The sequence below is a fragment of the Diprion similis genome, chromosome 6, assembly GCF_021155765.1.
Source record: "Diprion similis isolate iyDipSimi1 chromosome 6, iyDipSimi1.1, whole genome shotgun sequence".
Taxonomy (NCBI): Eukaryota; Metazoa; Arthropoda; class Insecta; order Hymenoptera; family Diprionidae; genus Diprion; species Diprion similis.
In genome coordinates, this window is record NC_060110.1 from 16124023 (window position 1) to 16142024 (window position 18002).

General features: G+C 35.0%; 5 protein-coding genes across 8 annotated transcripts; 3 read left to right on the forward strand and 2 right to left on the reverse strand.

Moving 5' to 3' along the window:
* Positions 1 to 1668: 1668 nt before the first annotated feature.
* LOC124406523 (dual specificity protein phosphatase CDC14A-like) lies at positions 1669 to 4361 on the forward strand. The gene is made up of 10 exons (XM_046881959.1): positions 1669 to 1675; positions 1746 to 1947; positions 2042 to 2317; positions 2385 to 2446; positions 2536 to 2797; positions 2884 to 3013; positions 3109 to 3287; positions 3489 to 3675; positions 3766 to 3937; positions 4348 to 4361. The coding sequence occupies exons 1-10, from the start codon at positions 1669 to 1671 to the stop codon at positions 4359 to 4361; spliced, it is 1491 nt and encodes a 496-aa protein (XP_046737915.1).
* Positions 4362 to 6057: 1696 nt separating this feature from the next.
* Positions 6058 to 7358, forward strand: LOC124407310 (LDLR chaperone boca). The gene is made up of 5 exons (XM_046883333.1): positions 6058 to 6299; positions 6496 to 6570; positions 6657 to 6817; positions 6991 to 7135; positions 7246 to 7358. The coding sequence occupies exons 1-5, from the start codon at positions 6138 to 6140 to the stop codon at positions 7354 to 7356; spliced, it is 654 nt and encodes a 217-aa protein (XP_046739289.1). The 5' UTR covers positions 6058 to 6137; the 3' UTR covers positions 7357 to 7358.
* An 822-nt stretch (positions 7359 to 8180) lies between these two features.
* LOC124407313 (mitotic-spindle organizing protein 1-like) lies at positions 8181 to 9472 on the reverse strand. The gene is made up of 2 exons (XM_046883336.1): positions 9274 to 9472; positions 8181 to 8658 (listed from the first exon to the last, which is right to left on the reverse strand). Exons 1-2 carry the CDS (start codon positions 9372 to 9374, stop codon positions 8391 to 8393), a joined length of 369 nt encoding a protein of 122 aa, XP_046739292.1. The 5' UTR covers positions 9375 to 9472; the 3' UTR covers positions 8181 to 8390.
* On the forward strand, positions 9472 to 11834 carry LOC124407312 (V-type proton ATPase subunit F 1). Of its 2 annotated transcripts, XM_046883334.1 has the most exons (6): positions 9472 to 9668; positions 10017 to 10051; positions 10129 to 10210; positions 10775 to 10857; positions 11415 to 11537; positions 11736 to 11834. In XM_046883334.1, the coding sequence occupies exons 1-6, from the start codon at positions 9608 to 9610 to the stop codon at positions 11763 to 11765; spliced, it is 414 nt and encodes a 137-aa protein (XP_046739290.1). In that variant the 5' UTR covers positions 9472 to 9607; the 3' UTR covers positions 11766 to 11834. The 2 variants fall into 2 exon arrangements, with proteins under 2 accessions (XP_046739290.1, XP_046739291.1); XM_046883335.1 differs by lacking the exon at positions 9472 to 9668 and having other exon boundaries at positions 9884 to 10051.
* A 755-nt stretch (positions 11835 to 12589) lies between these two features.
* Positions 12590 to 17606, reverse strand: LOC124407308 (Y+L amino acid transporter 2). 3 transcript variants are annotated; one of them, XM_046883331.1, is made up of 11 exons: positions 17470 to 17606; positions 16331 to 16510; positions 15958 to 16180; positions 15616 to 15731; positions 15401 to 15526; positions 15069 to 15213; positions 14854 to 14977; positions 14481 to 14681; positions 14119 to 14268; positions 13827 to 14004; positions 12590 to 13655 (listed from the first exon to the last, which is right to left on the reverse strand). In XM_046883331.1, the coding sequence occupies exons 2-11, from the start codon at positions 16503 to 16505 to the stop codon at positions 13594 to 13596; spliced, it is 1500 nt and encodes a 499-aa protein (XP_046739287.1). In that variant the 5' UTR covers positions 16506 to 16510; positions 17470 to 17606; the 3' UTR covers positions 12590 to 13593. The 3 variants fall into 3 exon arrangements, with proteins under 3 accessions (XP_046739287.1, XP_046739285.1, XP_046739286.1); XM_046883329.1 differs by having other exon boundaries at positions 17449 to 17587; XM_046883330.1 differs by having other exon boundaries at positions 17445 to 17570.
* Positions 17607 to 18002: the final 396 nt, after the last annotated feature.

Consider the following 18002-nt stretch of genomic DNA (forward strand, 5'->3'; position numbering starts at 1 on the left):
ATGTATTGTGGTATTTGAAATGCAATGAAACCAAATAGAGGCTACCCGATGTGTAACCGTGTTTTGTGAAATGCGATGCCACTGAAGGGCATGCGATCTCGGGGCAGTCGAGCCCCCAGCCCGAATAACTTAAAGTTGTTTAAACTTAACATTAGTAGGTTATGAATTATTAAGTAAAAAATAAATTTGTCCATTTCTTATTTCTTCTTTAGCTAAGGATATTTATTCCGTTTGCATTAGACATGGTTATAAACTGTTGTGTAAACACCTTTAATCTCCGAGAGTTTTAGTTGGCACTCGGGCTTCAAGACTATACATACCCATTATATAACATACGTGGCGCGCACACACTCACACACTTTGACGAATGTGTAGTGATTTAAAAATTTACCTCTCAACTAGAGTTTGAATGAGCGCACTACACATACAATATATCACTCGCTACGTATTAAAAACGTTATATCTTGGATATAATAAGTACTTAAATTAGAGATTTGAAATAGACAAAATTATTTATGTAATGTCTGAATGTGGACTGTGCGATTTTATCTGATAAAAATAAGAAACTATTATTATACTAATGTTGTAGATGATTGCCTTGTACCTTTTCTCTTGTTTGACTATTAGCCAAATATACGAATATCTACTGTCAATGATTATCGAGTTGTCACGAATGTGAATCTACGAACATGCCTTCTCTCGCCAATTTTATCACTGTCAACTTCCGATTGTTCTAGTAGATCAAGCATAATTTTTCAAGCTCTGATGAAATCTTACATCTGACCTTGCTTAGCTGGTATTCTCAACAACTTCATGTTCTTTAATATTTCGATCTACTACCAAACAATTATGTATTATTATCGAAATTCTAATCATTCAACAACGATTGTAATTCCTCATTGATCGACCATCGTTTAGTGATTATTGAAGTTATCTGCGAACGATTCAGCAAAATTGCGAAATAAAATTGATCGAATAAAAATTGAAGAACAGAAAAATGAGATAATCTCACGTCGGTGAATCAAAAATGAAGTCACTGGTTTGGCACGCAAAATCATAGTATTTTCACATTATATGTATTTATTGTCCAAGATAATGAAAATTATTTTTATAACGTGATCGTTCAGATTTCTGTAATTATAACCCACAAAATTCAAAACAATTATTAATCCGCCAATTCTGACGTATTTATTTTGGTCAATTTGTTCTTACCGTCAAGCTGGTTAAATGACTGAAAATTTGAAACGGCACAAGTCCTATAAAATTCATCATTTTTGCGCATATGCTATCCAACTGATCGCGGAATTTTGTGATAATCCGTATGAATTTAGACTGGAGGTAAGCACAAATTTAACATCTTGTAGTGCACTGCCCCCATGGAATAACCATATCTTAATGTGCTCACTTCTTCTCCCACAATGCTCGTAGAATTAAAATCCAGTAGCGGCTCATAGTAATTTTTCTTGGATTATTTGCTTCAGAAGGAGATTGCATGCACACAACCACCTTAAGCGTTGGTAGCCTATAACGCAACACAAAAGCCTTCTGGTGGATTGAATGAGTATATTTAGGCCCGTAGTGCACGCTGCAATACGTGTCTTCAACTTCTTCCAAAAAGTAATTACACCCACCCACAGATACAGCGACGTGGCGAGTTCAACGTCGAAGATGGGAGGTGAGTTACTCTCAAATCAGCGAATACAATATCCTCGCTACTGTATAATTGAGATCACCTGATTTTAAAGGACGAAGCATCGTTTACAGCCAACCTGACGTAACGTACGTAGCAGAATACATAAAAAACAAACTCTACTTCGCAACCCTGGCGGCAGGTCGAAGAGAGGCAAGGAGCTCATCGGATATTCACTTTTTCAATACCGACAACGAGTTGGTATATAACAACTTTTATAACGATTTTGGTCCCTTGAATTTGGCCTGCTTGTACAAGTAAGCAACAGCCTCATATAGCTAGTTCATATTCGATTTTAATGTTGATTATTCAATCGGTCACTCTTGAAAACAAGAAACACGCCCTTTACAGATACTGTTGCATAGTTAATGAGAAATTGACAAGTCCCGCCAACTGCAAGAAACAGATTGTCCACTACACATCGCAGAATCAACAGAAAAGAGCAAACGCTGCATTCTTGATAGCCTGCTACGCCATTCTCTACTTGAAGAAGTCACCCAAAGAAGCTTACAAACCCCTCATTGCAGCCAACGGGCACCCACTGAGACCTTTTCAAGATGCTTCGATGGGTGTCTCCATTTATAACATTAAACTTCTAGGTAACATTCTCAACATCTTAAAAATGAGGTGTATGGTATAGTGTTGTTTGTAAGTAGATTTTACAAATAATAATCAATTGGTCGACGCACTACAGCAATCCTCCCTTACAACTCTATTTGCTAAAGATTAAAGCGAAGCTTGTTCTTCAGCTGCAACGTGACAGCCTCGTGCGTGAAGATATATGTTCTAACGCGTCCATAATTTTGATAATATGATTGAAATAGAACACTCTTGAATTTACGCAGACTGTCTAAATGCTATCCACAAAGCAGCAGCGTTCGGTTTCTTTAATTTCGATGACTTTGATCTTGCCGAATACGAGAAATACGAGCAGATGCGAAACGGCGATCTGAATTGGATGGTTCCACAAAAGTTTTTGGCATTTGTTGGCCCCAGTACGGAAGTTGGATCGGTGTATCATCCGCCCGAGCGCTATCTCGATTACTTCCAGAAAAATAACGTCATAGCTGTTGTTAGACTGAACAAGAAATCTTACGAAGCATCCAGGTATCGCGAACAGGCATAATTTTGAAGCTGGACCATGTGATAAGCAAACTTTGAATGCCGATGAAATGAATGCAATGTAACTGCAGGTTCACCAGAGCAGGAATCACACACTATGATATGTTCATGCCTGACGGTAGCGTGCCTCCCAAAAGAGTCCTGGACTACTTTTTGCGATTGGCTGAGACAACCGTTGGACCAATCGCTGTGCATTGTAAAGTATGCAAAATATGTTTTTGAAAGAAATTACTTTCAGAATGGTTTAATCTAACTGAGTACTGCACCTATAATACTGTATAACAATTTATCCGCAGGCGGGCTTAGGTAGAACAGGATCTCTGATCGCAGCCTACTTAGTCAAACATTATCGAATGTCAGCGAGAGAAGCCATCGCCTGGATGAGAATATGTCGTCCTGGTTCCGTTATCGGGCATCAGCAAGCATGGCTGGAGGATATGGAAAGTATGCTTTGGCGGGAAGGACAACAGTATAGGTATCAACAGTCGTGTAGACTTGTTGTTTTTAGTAGTGTACTTATATAACTATATGCTGCAGTTTACACATAGGGTTCTAATGTGTACAATATTTCGGAGTTTAAAAACATGTATGAAAAAATCTTGTTATACGGTCATTGTCTCATTGTCAGGCAATTCACCACTCGTTGTAAACCGTAATGGAAGTGTATTCTTGACAGGTTGAAATACCACGGTGATGGAGACATGATATTACATCACAAGAGAGGAATTTACTCAATGGCCAAAAAAGTGGAGAAGCAGCTTGACCAGACTCATGCTACTGACCGTTTTAACGCTACTCATTTCAACAAATGTTTAGGCAAGTCGTCATTGTCACATTTGTCTAACATGTGTCCTCCACAATATGCACCAACCGATCCCTGGAGACCGTGCAAGTTTTTAGATTATCATAACTAGTAAATCAGCATATCTGTTGAGGAAATGCATTGCTTTCAGCATCTGCAAATTTCGCTGTTCAATGTTAACAGCTGTCTGAACAATTACCATATTTCAGTGGAAAACAACTCTGACAGCGCAACAGACCTGGAACTACCAGTCATAGCGGAACAGCGAAGACACAACGTAGCTTTGACCAGAACGAGTAAACCAGGATTAGCTAGTATTCTAGGTACGAAAGCATTTCGGAGGAGGAGCATGAACTGTGGGAGGAGCAAATCTGAAAAGAATCACGGTTACTCTAAGACGTCAATTCTTCTCTGTGTGACAACACTTTAAGTGTTTTCAGATCTTATACCCTTGTCTGCTGAAATTAAAACTGTCACCTCACAGGCCTTACTCGATTCAAAGCGATGCATCAGTACCACAAATTTCAAAATGTTAAAAAGCCTTTTCGCCGGAAATATCAATCCAATTGAATATTATTCGTACCGATGAGTTCAATTTATGTAAAACAGAAGCGCTTTGTTCTTTGAACGGTAGAAACCGATACATATTAATTTACTTACTCGCGCTAACTAATGCGTCGGAGAAATATTAAATCAGACTTGTGACTATTTCGGACGTAAATTCCTGATCTAGTTCCAATAGATTGAAGTTTTTCGGATTGTGAAATTACCTTACAAGAAAAACTACAGCTTTTCCCGGCTTGTAATCATGAGAGTTAGATTAGATTACGGTAAAAGCTCCCTTCTACAGCTCTTGAGTAACTAAATTCCCGTGCTCTGCTCTATAGAATACACGAATACTCTACCCGAAAAAGAATGATTCATTGCTTCGCCATTAAGTAATTTACATTTGATTTTTTTAGGTAAATTATGTACGGTCGGAAGTAGCACGCCCTTCAACTCCGAAAAAAATTCGCAAATACGACGAAAAGGAGCTTTAGATGCAGTGAATTACAAGCCAAAAAACAAGGGCAACCTGCACTGCCTGACACAAGGAGACCGACTGAATGAGATAAAAATCAATCGTAATAAACTCTCAGTTAACTCTTTGCTATTCTCGAGGAATAACGTCGCCCCGCCGCAGCAGTCTATCTCCACGAAGAGATTACATCGAAGGAAGTGAAAATACCGCATGTTCAACGAGTTTAAAGGATGCCGAATATTTGCTATGTAAGAAAATAACTCCGGTCTCGTCGTTATGCAGATATCTCACTTGGACATTTACTAAATAAAGTCTTATAGCATAATTAGCCTTATTGAATGGCCGTTGAATATTCAATAATGTAGTCAGAATATCAAGGTCATACACATTAAGAATAAAAATTGTACCGAATTAACTAAATCATTTGAATTGAATATCTATTGAATATCTATTCAATTCAAATAGGTATTAAATTTTTATACAACTAAGTATCACGTGGGTTGATATCAATCTTAGCTTTGTCGTATCAACTGAAATTCATTTGCTCAAATACTAATGCGAGAAAAGAAATGATTAATTAAGTTCAGTCAATAAACTGCTTTCCTCGTTTCAGTGATTTCGTTTGATCATAATCATAGTGCGCAAGAATAAGAATTCACAATTGTTCGATCAAAGGCATATATACTAAAAACAAAAGGTTTAAATATTATTCCTAACAACTATGTCCTATCGATATTTATTGTCTAAGTCTAGCTGCGTCGATGTATGGAAATGAATTCTGAACAATCTCAACTATCACTTCAATAATTTTCATTCCTCTCATGATTGAAACTATCACCAAAATTATTCCGACGATAAATGATGAAGTCGAGATAACAAACGCACCAAAATCGATCGAAATAAATAAAAAAAATGTGGAAATCTTGACATCATTGTTGCAGGATTTTGTTGGACTACTTTCAAACAATAATTTTACCATGATGAAAAAAAATAGTAACAGTGTGGTCAAATCTAACCCGGCATATCTGTCGCTCGTAGTCAACGTGTCGGAGGAAACGAGAAATATTTCCGTCGGTACAAGATCTGCAAGCTGACCATGCCGGTACGGCAACATGCATATTGACCTGTTGTTCATACAGATCTCATGTCGGTAGCTCGCATTTAAATTTTTCTGATGCGTGAACTCCGACAAGAGTTGCTCTATTATCATTGGCTCAGGGCTCTACGGATGCTTTTGTGGATGCTTTAGATAATGGAACTTCCTAAGCTGCTAAGTGAGATAAGGTCACCGCTGATAGGTGACGTAGCGGTTCACCGTGGTGTCAACCGACATAGAACATAACCTCAATCTTATAGTTACGATTAAATTTTAGTTTACGCTGTATATAAATATCAGAATTCCTTGCAAGTGATCTTTTTTTTTCGCAGCCCGTTTCATAAGTACACAAAGTTTCCACTGTTCTGATACGCTGTATGCGTAGGTCTAATTGTGAATAACTAGCATGTCAAAAATGAAAATTATTACTAAGTTATGGTTAGTCGTATTACTTATTTGCATTACGAATGCAAATTGTTCAAAGTCTGAGGAAAAACCTAGTTGGGCTAAAAAGGACATTCGCGATTATACAGATGCAGATATGGAGAGGTTATTGGACCAGTGGGAGGTTAGTTTTTAGTCTTCGAAAGATTTTTGCTGAATTTGTTTATGCAGCCACATTAGCAATCATAGAAACTGCCTGGTGGTTTGCACTTTATTTTAGAATACGATTGGCTGCTGTATACACTGCATAAAGCCATTCACATATCACCCACTTTTCTGAAATCATTTTTACCGTCACTGATTCATCTTTTAATTCACAGGAAGGTGATGACCCTTTAGAGCCAGATGAACTTCCAGAACACCTTCGTCCAAGCCCAAAAATTGACTTGGCTAAGGTTAAGCGGAGAATCATGATAGTGATATGAAATCAATAATACGGAAATAAATTGTCGATAATAATTTCACCTTCCTTATTTCACAGCTTGATATGACGAATCCAGATAATGTCATTAAAGCAACTAAAAAAGGCAAAGGTTTAATGATGTTCGTGGGATTGAAGAAAGAATATTCTCGCGATGAAACTGAATCTATAACGCAACGATGGCAGACTGGCCTTCATAATAATCATGTAATTGCAGAAAGGTAATAATACCGCGAGAAATGATTGGTCAAGTCATTTTGGTAGCATTGCATAAAATAATTCTGTAACTGTTTGTATATATTTTTCTAACCCTTTGAATTGGCTTTGCTTCCATATGGAATCAAAACAAATTTCACATTACTGAAACCAGTCAATTCATCTAAATCATTTTCAGGTACATGATTGATGACAATAGAGCAATTTTCATGTTTCGCGACGGTGCCCAGGTTATTGATGCAAAAGGATTTCTCTTGGATCAGCCGGAATTGACAGAAATAACATTTGAAGGACAAACTTTTTATGGAAAATATAATAAAGAGGTATAAATAAAGGTCATTTTCTTTGTATGCACAAAGGCGCTTTTCAGAAAAATAGTTTGGAAATAATATACGAATAAATTACAAAAAATTAAGAGACGTTTTTCTTCCAGAATATGGCCCAAGAAATACCAGGTAAATCGAAGCTTAAAACCAAGAAAAAAATCTCGAAACCTGCTACAGAAACAAAACGTGAAGCAGCAATCAATAAAGATGAACTATGAGTTATAATAGACGGTGGTATGGTAAAAGATATCTGATCAGCAATTTTTTACAATTATAGACTATCTTTGCAATTGTGTAAATCATTTCTAAATAGTAATGAGTGAAATTGATTGTGGCAAATGAATTAATTCATCATGATACATCGTACTAAAACACAAATAGAAAAAATGAGTAAGGTATAGTTGATTGAATCTGAAATACCACTTAAACATGCTCACAAATGTGCTTTTTTTAGCATTATTATATATACATTACTTCTAAGTTTCGAGTGTATGTGTGTTCTGTCAGATAGTACCTACATTATATTTTCTACATTTCGTTTTCTACTGTGCCTTTATTTACCTTCTGTAGTTGTACAATATGAATATTATTGTGAGAACCTGTGTAATGATTTAGAGAACTTCAGTAAGATCTGGTAGTACCTCTTACAAATACAATCAGATAAGGATCAGAACTTGTGAGACAACGATTTTTATGATGACAGGCAATATGAAAAAAAATGTAAAGTTTAAATCGTGTCGTAAATCGAAAACTTTTAATCACGTGGGAATCCTTTATAACGATGCCATTTCATTACGAATGAAAGACCATATTCATAATTCCAGATTAAAGTTAACAGCCGGTAAAATAAATTTTCAGTACCTGCAAATAAGGAAGATAGCTTTTATTGTGTTCTGTCAATTCCGTCAAAGATAACGTAAGTGCAAATGTATGCGCAGATCATCAATGGCAAGATCACAAAGACCCTGACCTTTTCTTGGTCAAACTTCAAGAACTTATGCATGTTAAAGCTATATACATGTATAAAACAATTGGACTGCGGTCAAATCATATAAGTTTATTCAAGATGAGGTATGGAAATACCATCTCATATCAGCATTCTGTTAATATAACGTGTCGCTTAATGAAGGCCAGTATTTATTTAGTACAAAAACAGTGGTCATCAGATCTAATTACATTATTATGAAACTACAAAAACCATGAATCAATTCAGCATAGACTCACTGTGTGATTAAATTTATAATGCTTAAAACTACTTATTTAAACTTGTTTTACTGGGAGCAGAACCAGATTGTGTATTATTCAAGACTTTAACTTCCCTCTGTAATTCTTTCACCACAGTTGCCAGTGCCTGCGGGTTGACGCCATTCTCACAGAGTCTTACGCAAATGCTGAGCGTAGATGGGTCAAGGTTCGTGTTTAATAGTTTAGATATTTGATGAAGTGTTTGGAATGTCTTGCGAGCTGCATTCACCTGATGATTCACAGGTTCCGGCATGCTGGTTCGACTTCCTTGTTTACTGAAAATAATGTTTATTGCCATTAGTCTAGGTTCCTTGGATCTGATGTACATACAAAAATGTGCAAGACATAATTAAGAAGATGAGTTATTAATTGACCAAAATTAACATTATTACATGGAACAACCAACCACGCAAAACAGTGAGTAAATTGATCAAATGAGGCTAACAATATCTGCTAATTTATATCTGCCTGTTGTCTTATTTCATGATCATGACTCCTCGGACATAGCAAACTTTTACATGTGTTTAATTCTACTGTGAAATTGGAAAGAGTATGCCAAAGTGGAATGAAAACTAAGAGTTACGCTGGGTTGCAAAATGAAAAAAAAAATTTATCGTGGGTTTGGGGTGGATATAGTTTCCTGTTATTAGACGAATCATGCATACAAAGTATAAGTCATGTAACGAGTATGTATAGAGTGTACGACTAAAACTAAAAGTTTGCTATAGAAAATTATGAAACTGCATTAATCAGAGAAAGTTAAATATTTTGTAAACAAAAGGTTGAGACGTGTCTGTGCTAAAAATAAGAAGAGTTACACAGTGGGTAAGATTAAGATGTTGTGAGAATATTATTTTTCCTCCGCAATTGAGAAGGAATGCGATACTCACCAAGCTCTATTTAGCGTTGTTAAAAATGTAAATGAAATATGCATGTAGTAGAGCAAGGAGACTCGGCCTTTCAACACAGAGTCTAAGCAGGCATGGTACATACATAGAAACTAATTGTTTTATTTAGTCGGATCATTAGTGAAATGGTTATCGCCTACGCGTTACATGAACGAAGAAGAAACATCCAACAACCAACAAAACTCACTCTCCGGGGTTAGACAGCTTCGGGCATTCGGCCAGTTAGCATCGACGCGAAATATTTTCACCTTTCGGCGAGAAATTTTGAATCAAACAGAACTTAGGATACCTCACTGTTTCGGATAAACTCACGGCCATGGCGAAAGTGAAGGAAGCAATGCATCGCTTACAGGAAAACACGGGTGCAGGACTCGACAGTAAGATTTCGCGCCTTCGATATTTTTATTTATTCATATATTTCGTAACATGGATAGCAAAAATTTCAATACGACATTTCTCATCGCTGTGAAAAATTTACTGTGCCATTCTTTTGGATTTTCAATCATTTATTGCTAAATTGATAAACGCTCAGTGCACCCCTCGCTAGATTCGCCCCTGGCGATTAATACGAGAGTAAACGCAGCCCGAATAGGTGGGCGTGACGTTCGGTCAGTCAGCTGACTCGCGTGTGAACAGTTTTGGGATCGTCGACGAATTTTTCTCCGCTACTCAGGCTCCGTTTTTTAACGACAAAAACTAACTGACCATGTCTCTTCATTCCGCAGGAAAAGGCAAGCTCCTCGCCGTAATTGGAGATGAGGTAATTATTCTACCGATATTTCACTCGAACTCGTTTATCATCGAGCTGTAAAAAATTCGAGTTTTCTTCTTACACAGGATACTTGCGTTGGATTCCTTTTGGGAGGTGTTGGAGAGATCAACAAAAATCGCCAGCCCAACTTTATGGTCGTTGACAAGAGTACGTAAAGATCTTAACCACATCTATTGTCATTAACACCCAATCGCTTACCACTTCTTTTTTTCACAAGTCCTATCTAATTGACGTTACTTCGTACTCAGCTCACACCTAGACAAATGGTTGAGCATATTTTTCGCCTATACCTAATCAATAGCTATACTACATGCCTCACAAATATACATTGCATTCCCGAAGCTTTTGCATAAATTAAGAAAACTGGAAATTGTAAAATTATTCAATCTGCAGTATAGAAAATATTGCAGTTTAGTGCATCGCTACAATGAGCTAAATTCTCCTTGAGTAAAATAAAAAATCTTGACGTAAGTAAATAATTGCAAATTTTACATTTTCTTGTGTAAAATACAAATATTTCATAATATTGCCATATGTACATGTATTGGTTGTTCAATCCATAAAATTTCTGTGAAAATCACTCGATAAATTTGAAAATTAATTTTGCACTTTCGATGATTCTCTCATGCTGAAGTTTGGTTCGTTTAGATATAATAGATTCTAAGTAATACTGTCTATTGTGTATTCATGTATGCTTATCCGTGATTTCAGACACAGCTGTTGGAGAAATTGAGGATACGTTTAAGCGCTTCATCAAACGGGACGACATCGATATCATTCTCATCAACCAAAATGTAACATATACTTAGATTATATAAAAGTTACAAATTTTCAATTGTCTTACTTGTGCATATACTGACATGACACAATTATCAAATCGATAATCAGTTCAACAGTTTTTTCTTTTTCGCATGTCAAAGAATGAAGGAAGAAGCTCGCAGGCTCTTGAATTTCTATGACTCATTACTAATGGTTGAAATTAAAACATATGTCACTGTATAACTTCATTATAGGTAGCTTGGTAAAAAACATTCCTTTATTACAGCCAAAATTGAAACGTATCATATTGCAATTTGTTACGATATTTTGATCGATAATGACTTATGCTTGATCGACGTAAATTTTATACCTCATTGATTAACTAATTAATCAGATTGAATGTAAGATTTGCTCTGTCAATTTGTCATGATCAATGCTAAATAATATGTCAGAAATAGATATTTCTAGAGCATCGATGTCAATCACAGGAATTTTTTCAGGAGATTGATATTACTTAATATCGTGAAATTGATATTCATCACTCCTCAAAATAGTTTTTGTAGGGCTAAACAATGCTGCTAAATTTTTTCAGGTGGCTGAGATGATCCGACATGTGATTGACAGCCATACACAACCGGTGCCATCAGTTTTGGAGATCCCCAGTAAGGATCACCCATATGATGCAAGCAAAGATTCCATTCTGCGACGTGCCAGAGTAAGTAATTTTTCATAAGCGCAATTGACTCTTTTTTTTTTTATGTTATTGAGCAGGCTCCACGGACAAAATATTTCTTAAATCTTTGTAAAAATTCGTACCTTAACCCTTAAGAACCAAAATCTACCATTTATTGTATGAACACACTTCACTCTGCTGGGTAACTGGTAATGAGATTATTCACTTTCGTTATTTCAGGGTATGTTCAACCCGGAGGATATCCATTAATGTACATAACTCTCACTCATATTGGATCACGAATATTAACTGTGTATAATAAAAGTATTATCAATTAAATATTATTTATTAGTTTATTTATTACTTTAATGGCACTGTTGAAATCGGTCAACTCCGTTGCAACTGTAAGTAGCACTCGTAGAATACAATCCTTTACATTCCATTTCCTTACCTAGGAAATGTTGCTACTGTCAATTTGATAGTAGACTTTTCAATTGTAATTTGTAAATACACATTATATTCAACTTACAAAAAAATGTATTATTCGGTGTTTAGAAACCACGGAAATATTTCTGTCAAATCTTTTGCGATTATCAGTTGATGTTATCTATTTTCTGTTTCTTTTCAATTTATCAATAAAAATTGTTGGTATTGGGGACGAAATGCATTTTTTACAACACCGTCCAAATACTCTGTATAAGTAATTGAAATATTCGACATCATTGTTAAGACGTAGCCGCAATAATTGGACTTTTACTAAATAGATAGCGATTTTTAAGTTTATTGTAAACAGTTGATACAAACCACTTCAAACATGAATGTTTCTGCATTACAAGTATAAAATATTATCAGAGACTAAAATTAATCATGTATTTCCGAATTCAAAACATTAGTTTTTTCGAAAACGAAATAATGACAGTATTAACACGGTACCTAAATTAAAACGAACACATGTCAGTAAATAAATCAGTTTTTTTCTCGTATAGAAGTATATAAAATTCATGATAGAAATATATAAAATTTTTGGTACAATTTTGGTTAATAAATACTATGCCAGAAGTTCAACTCCTCTGAGATTCAAGATACAGAGTTACTATCCTATAAACGAAACTCAACATTTGCATTCTATCTCAGTGTGAGAAATAAATTTTTATCTTAACTAAGACTTTGATAAAAAAATTTCACTTGTGTAAGTTTAATTGTACAATGTGTGAAACCACTTACGTTGAGCTTCATTCAATATTATTGATTACTTATTTGGCTCCTGCAGAAAAACTTGAGCCTAGGTGAACTATGCGCACAGGAAAACTGATTCACTTTAATATAGGCAGGAGAGTTTATAATAACAATTTCTAAATTCTATGCATTCTAATACTTGCTTGCTGATAGAGATTTATCACGCAGGTAGTAAAATGAAAAATAAATTTTCAACGTTTACATATTTCTTGAATATTCTCCACGAAAATATTCACGAGATATGCGTTACACGATATAACTTTCCATGATCAACATGAAAATATTTATACGTCTCTCTTCATCGTATATACGATAATGACAGATATACTAACAATATTTGTATATGTTGGTCATATTTCATACATGCGACGATAGATAAATTTAATAAAAACTACTTACTGCAGAATGACGCAACAGCAAAAACTTCCACAGTAGTGTAACAAACATATCAGATGAATTTTCTTATATCGACATTAAATGATTTGACTAAACTTGACTAACAAGACAAACTGCAAACAAATTTGAAAACGTTTGAAACGGTTATTCATTTGACTTGCTTTAAAATTAACTACCATATTCAACTTAAGGGGTTTTCTCATTCCCGAGTTGCGTTGAATTTTAGATAAATTATTATATCAAAAAAGCATAATAAATAATTATATCAAAAGAGCATGCAATCACTAACTCTTGATTAAAAATCACAATGAATACAATATAAAAACACAGTTTCAAGTAATCCAACAGTAATGGTGACAATGAAAAGAAGATAAAGCCTTACCCAATTATTGACAAGCATTGCTGTAGCTTTTTAAGTAATTATGCACGCACCGAATACTGTTTTGAATTACAAAAACTTCAGTCATTACTCATCTCTTTCTTCCCTCGCAGCTACAAACAATTTTTGCATCGTGCAGGTGATGCGATCTACAAGAGAAGCACAATTAAGTAACAAAAAAACCAATTTAGGACAATATCTCTAATTAAGTTGTCAACTTTCAATATGTAGCACATGACGTACCTAATTTCACGAAAGTATTTTGTAAATCAGATTTGTATTTTGAAGTGAGAAGTTGGTCATACAAATTTCACACTTACGATACTGACGTTGAAATGACTTTGGTTTATTTTTCCACACAATTCCGATATAATAAGCAGGGATTCCAGACAGGGTAATTAAAGTGCCTATCCCCACTTCAAATGGTGCCTGATAGCAAGATACCACAATGAGGAAAATACATATCATCACAAACGTAATAGGTACCCACAAAGAAACCTGTGAGAACATGGTATATGATGAAGTATGTATGAAAAAAATTCAGATTAGGACTACATAAATTTGAATAATTTTTAACCAATTGTAATTTTCAGATAGAAACTGTGCACATACCTTGATAGGCCTCTCCATGTTCGGTCTCTTATATCTCAGCCATAGAACACCGGCAATAGATAATGTAATGAAGAATGTCTCCACAATACTACAGTAAGTAATGAGCACAAATACGTCACTCGTGCAAAGCATACATAGTGACAGAATACACTGAAAAGAAAAAACAATATACGGCTAACATATACTAAACGCTGGATAGAATTATATCTTACAAGAGAGACAGATACTCTTTTGGAATTCGTATTTGCGGATAGAGTATGGTGCAGTTAAAACTTGTTACGCTTTAATTTTCGTACAATGTTAGTCGCAGAAATTCACCATGATTATTATACTTGGATATAAACAATGCACATACGACGTACCAAAAACACTAAGGCGGGTGTTGGAGTCAACTTGGACACATTAATGTGGCTCAACATAGCTGGAAATTGCCCATTTCGAGCACCTACGAAGCACATCCTTGAAGAAGTCATGATATGGACACTCAAGCCACCAAAAGCTGAAATTGCTACCATTAAAGGTATCGTCCACGACATGACGCCCAGTATTTGATTCCCAAACGTCTAGAATGGCATTGAAAGTTGTAAGTCAATTGTACGTTCCTATCTATTCAATCATTCACTGACGTAAATTAATGTTTCATAAAATGCGAGGATCAACTGTCATGACTCATCACAAATTTCAAGCAGTATTGATAATATGTAATTCTAAAAACGCAGTATAGTACAAACTTACCACAGCAATAGCATAAGAGGCTATCATCATATCTGGTGTTAACACTGCTAAATAAGCTACATTGGCAAGAACATAGATGAAAGTCACCAATGGCAGTGATATGTAGATGGCACGAGGTAAATTTCTGAAGAATAAAAAATTATTACGGTCGATGCTGTTTATACTTTGTGCATAAGTCTGTCAACATATTTATCTACATCGATTACCAAACTTACACATAAGGATTTTTGAGTTCTTCTGTCATAAAATTCAGATAGTTCCAGCCAGAATAAGAAAATATACCAGAGCAAAATGCAACTGCAATGTTTCCTGGAGCAGTATTAGTTTCTTCGAATGGAGCTTTGAAATTTTCCGTATGCCCTGAGACAAAAAGGATATGTTCATACTGTGCAAGCTAATTAATTAAGACTAAATCAATTGTAAATCTGAATTTTCATCACAATGTCTAAAGGATACTCAATTTCATGCAGGATTTTGGACATGCAAAAATATTGAACATGAATTTAATTTGGAATAATATTGAATGATCTTAGTACTGAAACCATACCAAGTCCTAACCAGGTGATTCCAGTGATAATAATTATAACTAATGCAGCAACCTTAGCAAACATGAACACATTCTGCATCATTGATGTCTCTTTAACATCGTAGCAATTGATAAAAGTCAGCAAGCCTGAAACACATGTGCAGCATGTTAACATCTGGTATATTGGCCGTCAATTGCAAATTGAAATTGAATTAAACTCGTTAAGCATTACTTACATATAGTGACAGCAGCTATGAGTCTCATACCATCATCCGGGATTTCACAATCCAGAAAGAATGGTTGGAGAACGTACTGAGCAAAAGTGAGACTCATAATAGCGTTTGTTGTAGGGCTAAAATATGGGGAAAAAATGATTTCTTTTTTTAAAGTGATTGAAGTACGTATATTTGGTTGAAAAGTGTAGACACAATATTTCATGTGACCAAATTATAACTGATTAATTTCCTGTTTCAAGTAAGCAAGTAAATTGCTCTTCACAAGAAATCATGGTGAGCCTTAGTTAGATAAACATCGATTAGTTTAATCAATTAATAGCTCAATTTTGATTGATTACTTACACGAATATCAAATTTGCTGCCCATAAATACAAAAAAGATGGTAATGGACCAAAGGCTTCATGAATATAGGCATAGTCACCACCGCTTACGGGTATGCTTGTACCTAATTCTGCATAACACAACGCCCCCACCATAGAGAGCAAACCACAAAAGACCCATATGATGAGAGATAATCCAACACTACCTACTTCTTTGATTACGCCCTTTGGTGAAACAAAAATTCCTAAAAATTTAAGGTCAGTTATAGAGAGCATATAAAAATCATAATAATTTTGAATACTTTTGCGATTAGTAACAGGTGGTAACTTATTACCACTAGGTGGAAATTTTCATCTTAAATCTTGTTAAAAAATATTGAATGCTGAAAATTTACCAGATCCAAATATGATTCCTAAAATTATAGCAACTCCTTCCAGCAGGCCAAGCTGTTTTTTCATCTGTATTCTATCAGGCCCAGATTCCAGGCTACCAGGAAGAGCCTTTCCATCTTCGGTGGGTGACATTAGCTGCATTTCACTGGGTGACTCATGTGTTACCTGTTTCACCATTTTGGCTGGTGAAATTTTAAACAGACACAATTTTTAGTCATTTCAATAACATAATTCGCAATATTTGAAATTGAACTATAACCCAAACTTGATATTCTTGTTAGTTAAAATTTAATATGTGTGAAAGTATAGTTTAGGCAACCTTGTTAATTTAGCTGTCATCACTTTAACTAGGGTTAATTGCAAGAATGTTTAATCTTCCAGTCCGGAATGTGATAAATTATGTTCTGACACATGGTGCTAGTTTGACAAAGATGAATCTTCTACCTCAAGACCTTTAAATGTTATGATACTCGAGTATATTGCAGAGCTGATGTTTAATGCAACATGTGCATATTTTTATCACTTCATATACTAATGACCACAATCCAGGTAAATTACTACAAAAATATCCAGAAGCACATTGGCTTTATGTCTGCATGGATTAGTAATTGATATAATACGCTCAAGTTCCACCAAAACTGTTGATTATAAGTTTAAAAGAGTGGTGGGACGAGGTAAAAGTTTTAAACTCGATTAATACAGCTTTTATTAATTTTTGAATAAAATTAATTTAAATGCGAAACTAAAGTTTATTTAATTGTTCTTTACAATATATGTTCGAAAAAAAGCAAACATTTTTTAAAACCAGAAATTTTACTTTTTGAAATAATTTTTCTTTTATTAGTTAGGTGGAAGAAATCAAAATTTGTCATCTAGAACTCAGACTCAGAATTCGTGTCGACCTGTGTAATTTAGAAATAATAATTTATCCAAATTAATGATTTCATATGGTCATTAAACAAGCTTCCGTTAAAACATGTCGAGACTATAATAATTCATTTTCACTTGAGCCTTCGTGAAATAAAACAAATGAGGTTAAGCCTTGTGTGGGTTATTCCAGATACTTCAAATATTTACAAATTGTATCAATCTATATTCATTATCAGCAGTACATACTTACATGTGTTCGTTGTAAACACACCTATTGTTTGACTCCACTGCGTTGCAGAGTGAGAAGCAGACTGAAGCAACCAGACTTTTACAGGTCGCTGAACGTTGACTAAATAAAAGAGTTAACTACTTGGTAGCGATGATGATTGAATGTGCTGACTGAAACTATACCTACTTCGCTGAACCACCTCATCAACATTCTCTGCAGTGAAATAAGACAATAAAAATAATATTACAAGTATGAAAATTTGTATACGTGTGTGTGTAGATATATGTTACAGAATTTCATCGGCAAAAGAGATTATACACACTGTACTCATGTACTTAAATTACCCTCAGGTTGAAGTTTGAAAATTTTTTCGCACATGTGGGTACATGCATGACGTAACAATGGCCAGAGATTAACCATGTTAAAGACTGTCACCAAATTTGAAAATAAAAAAATTATTGTAAAATATGCCCAGTATGTTGATGGTGAATAACAATAAGTATGTTTCTACAAGTACCTGGCAAAGTGTCGAACCAATTGTGGCGTGATTGAAAATTACCCAAAATTGTTGACCG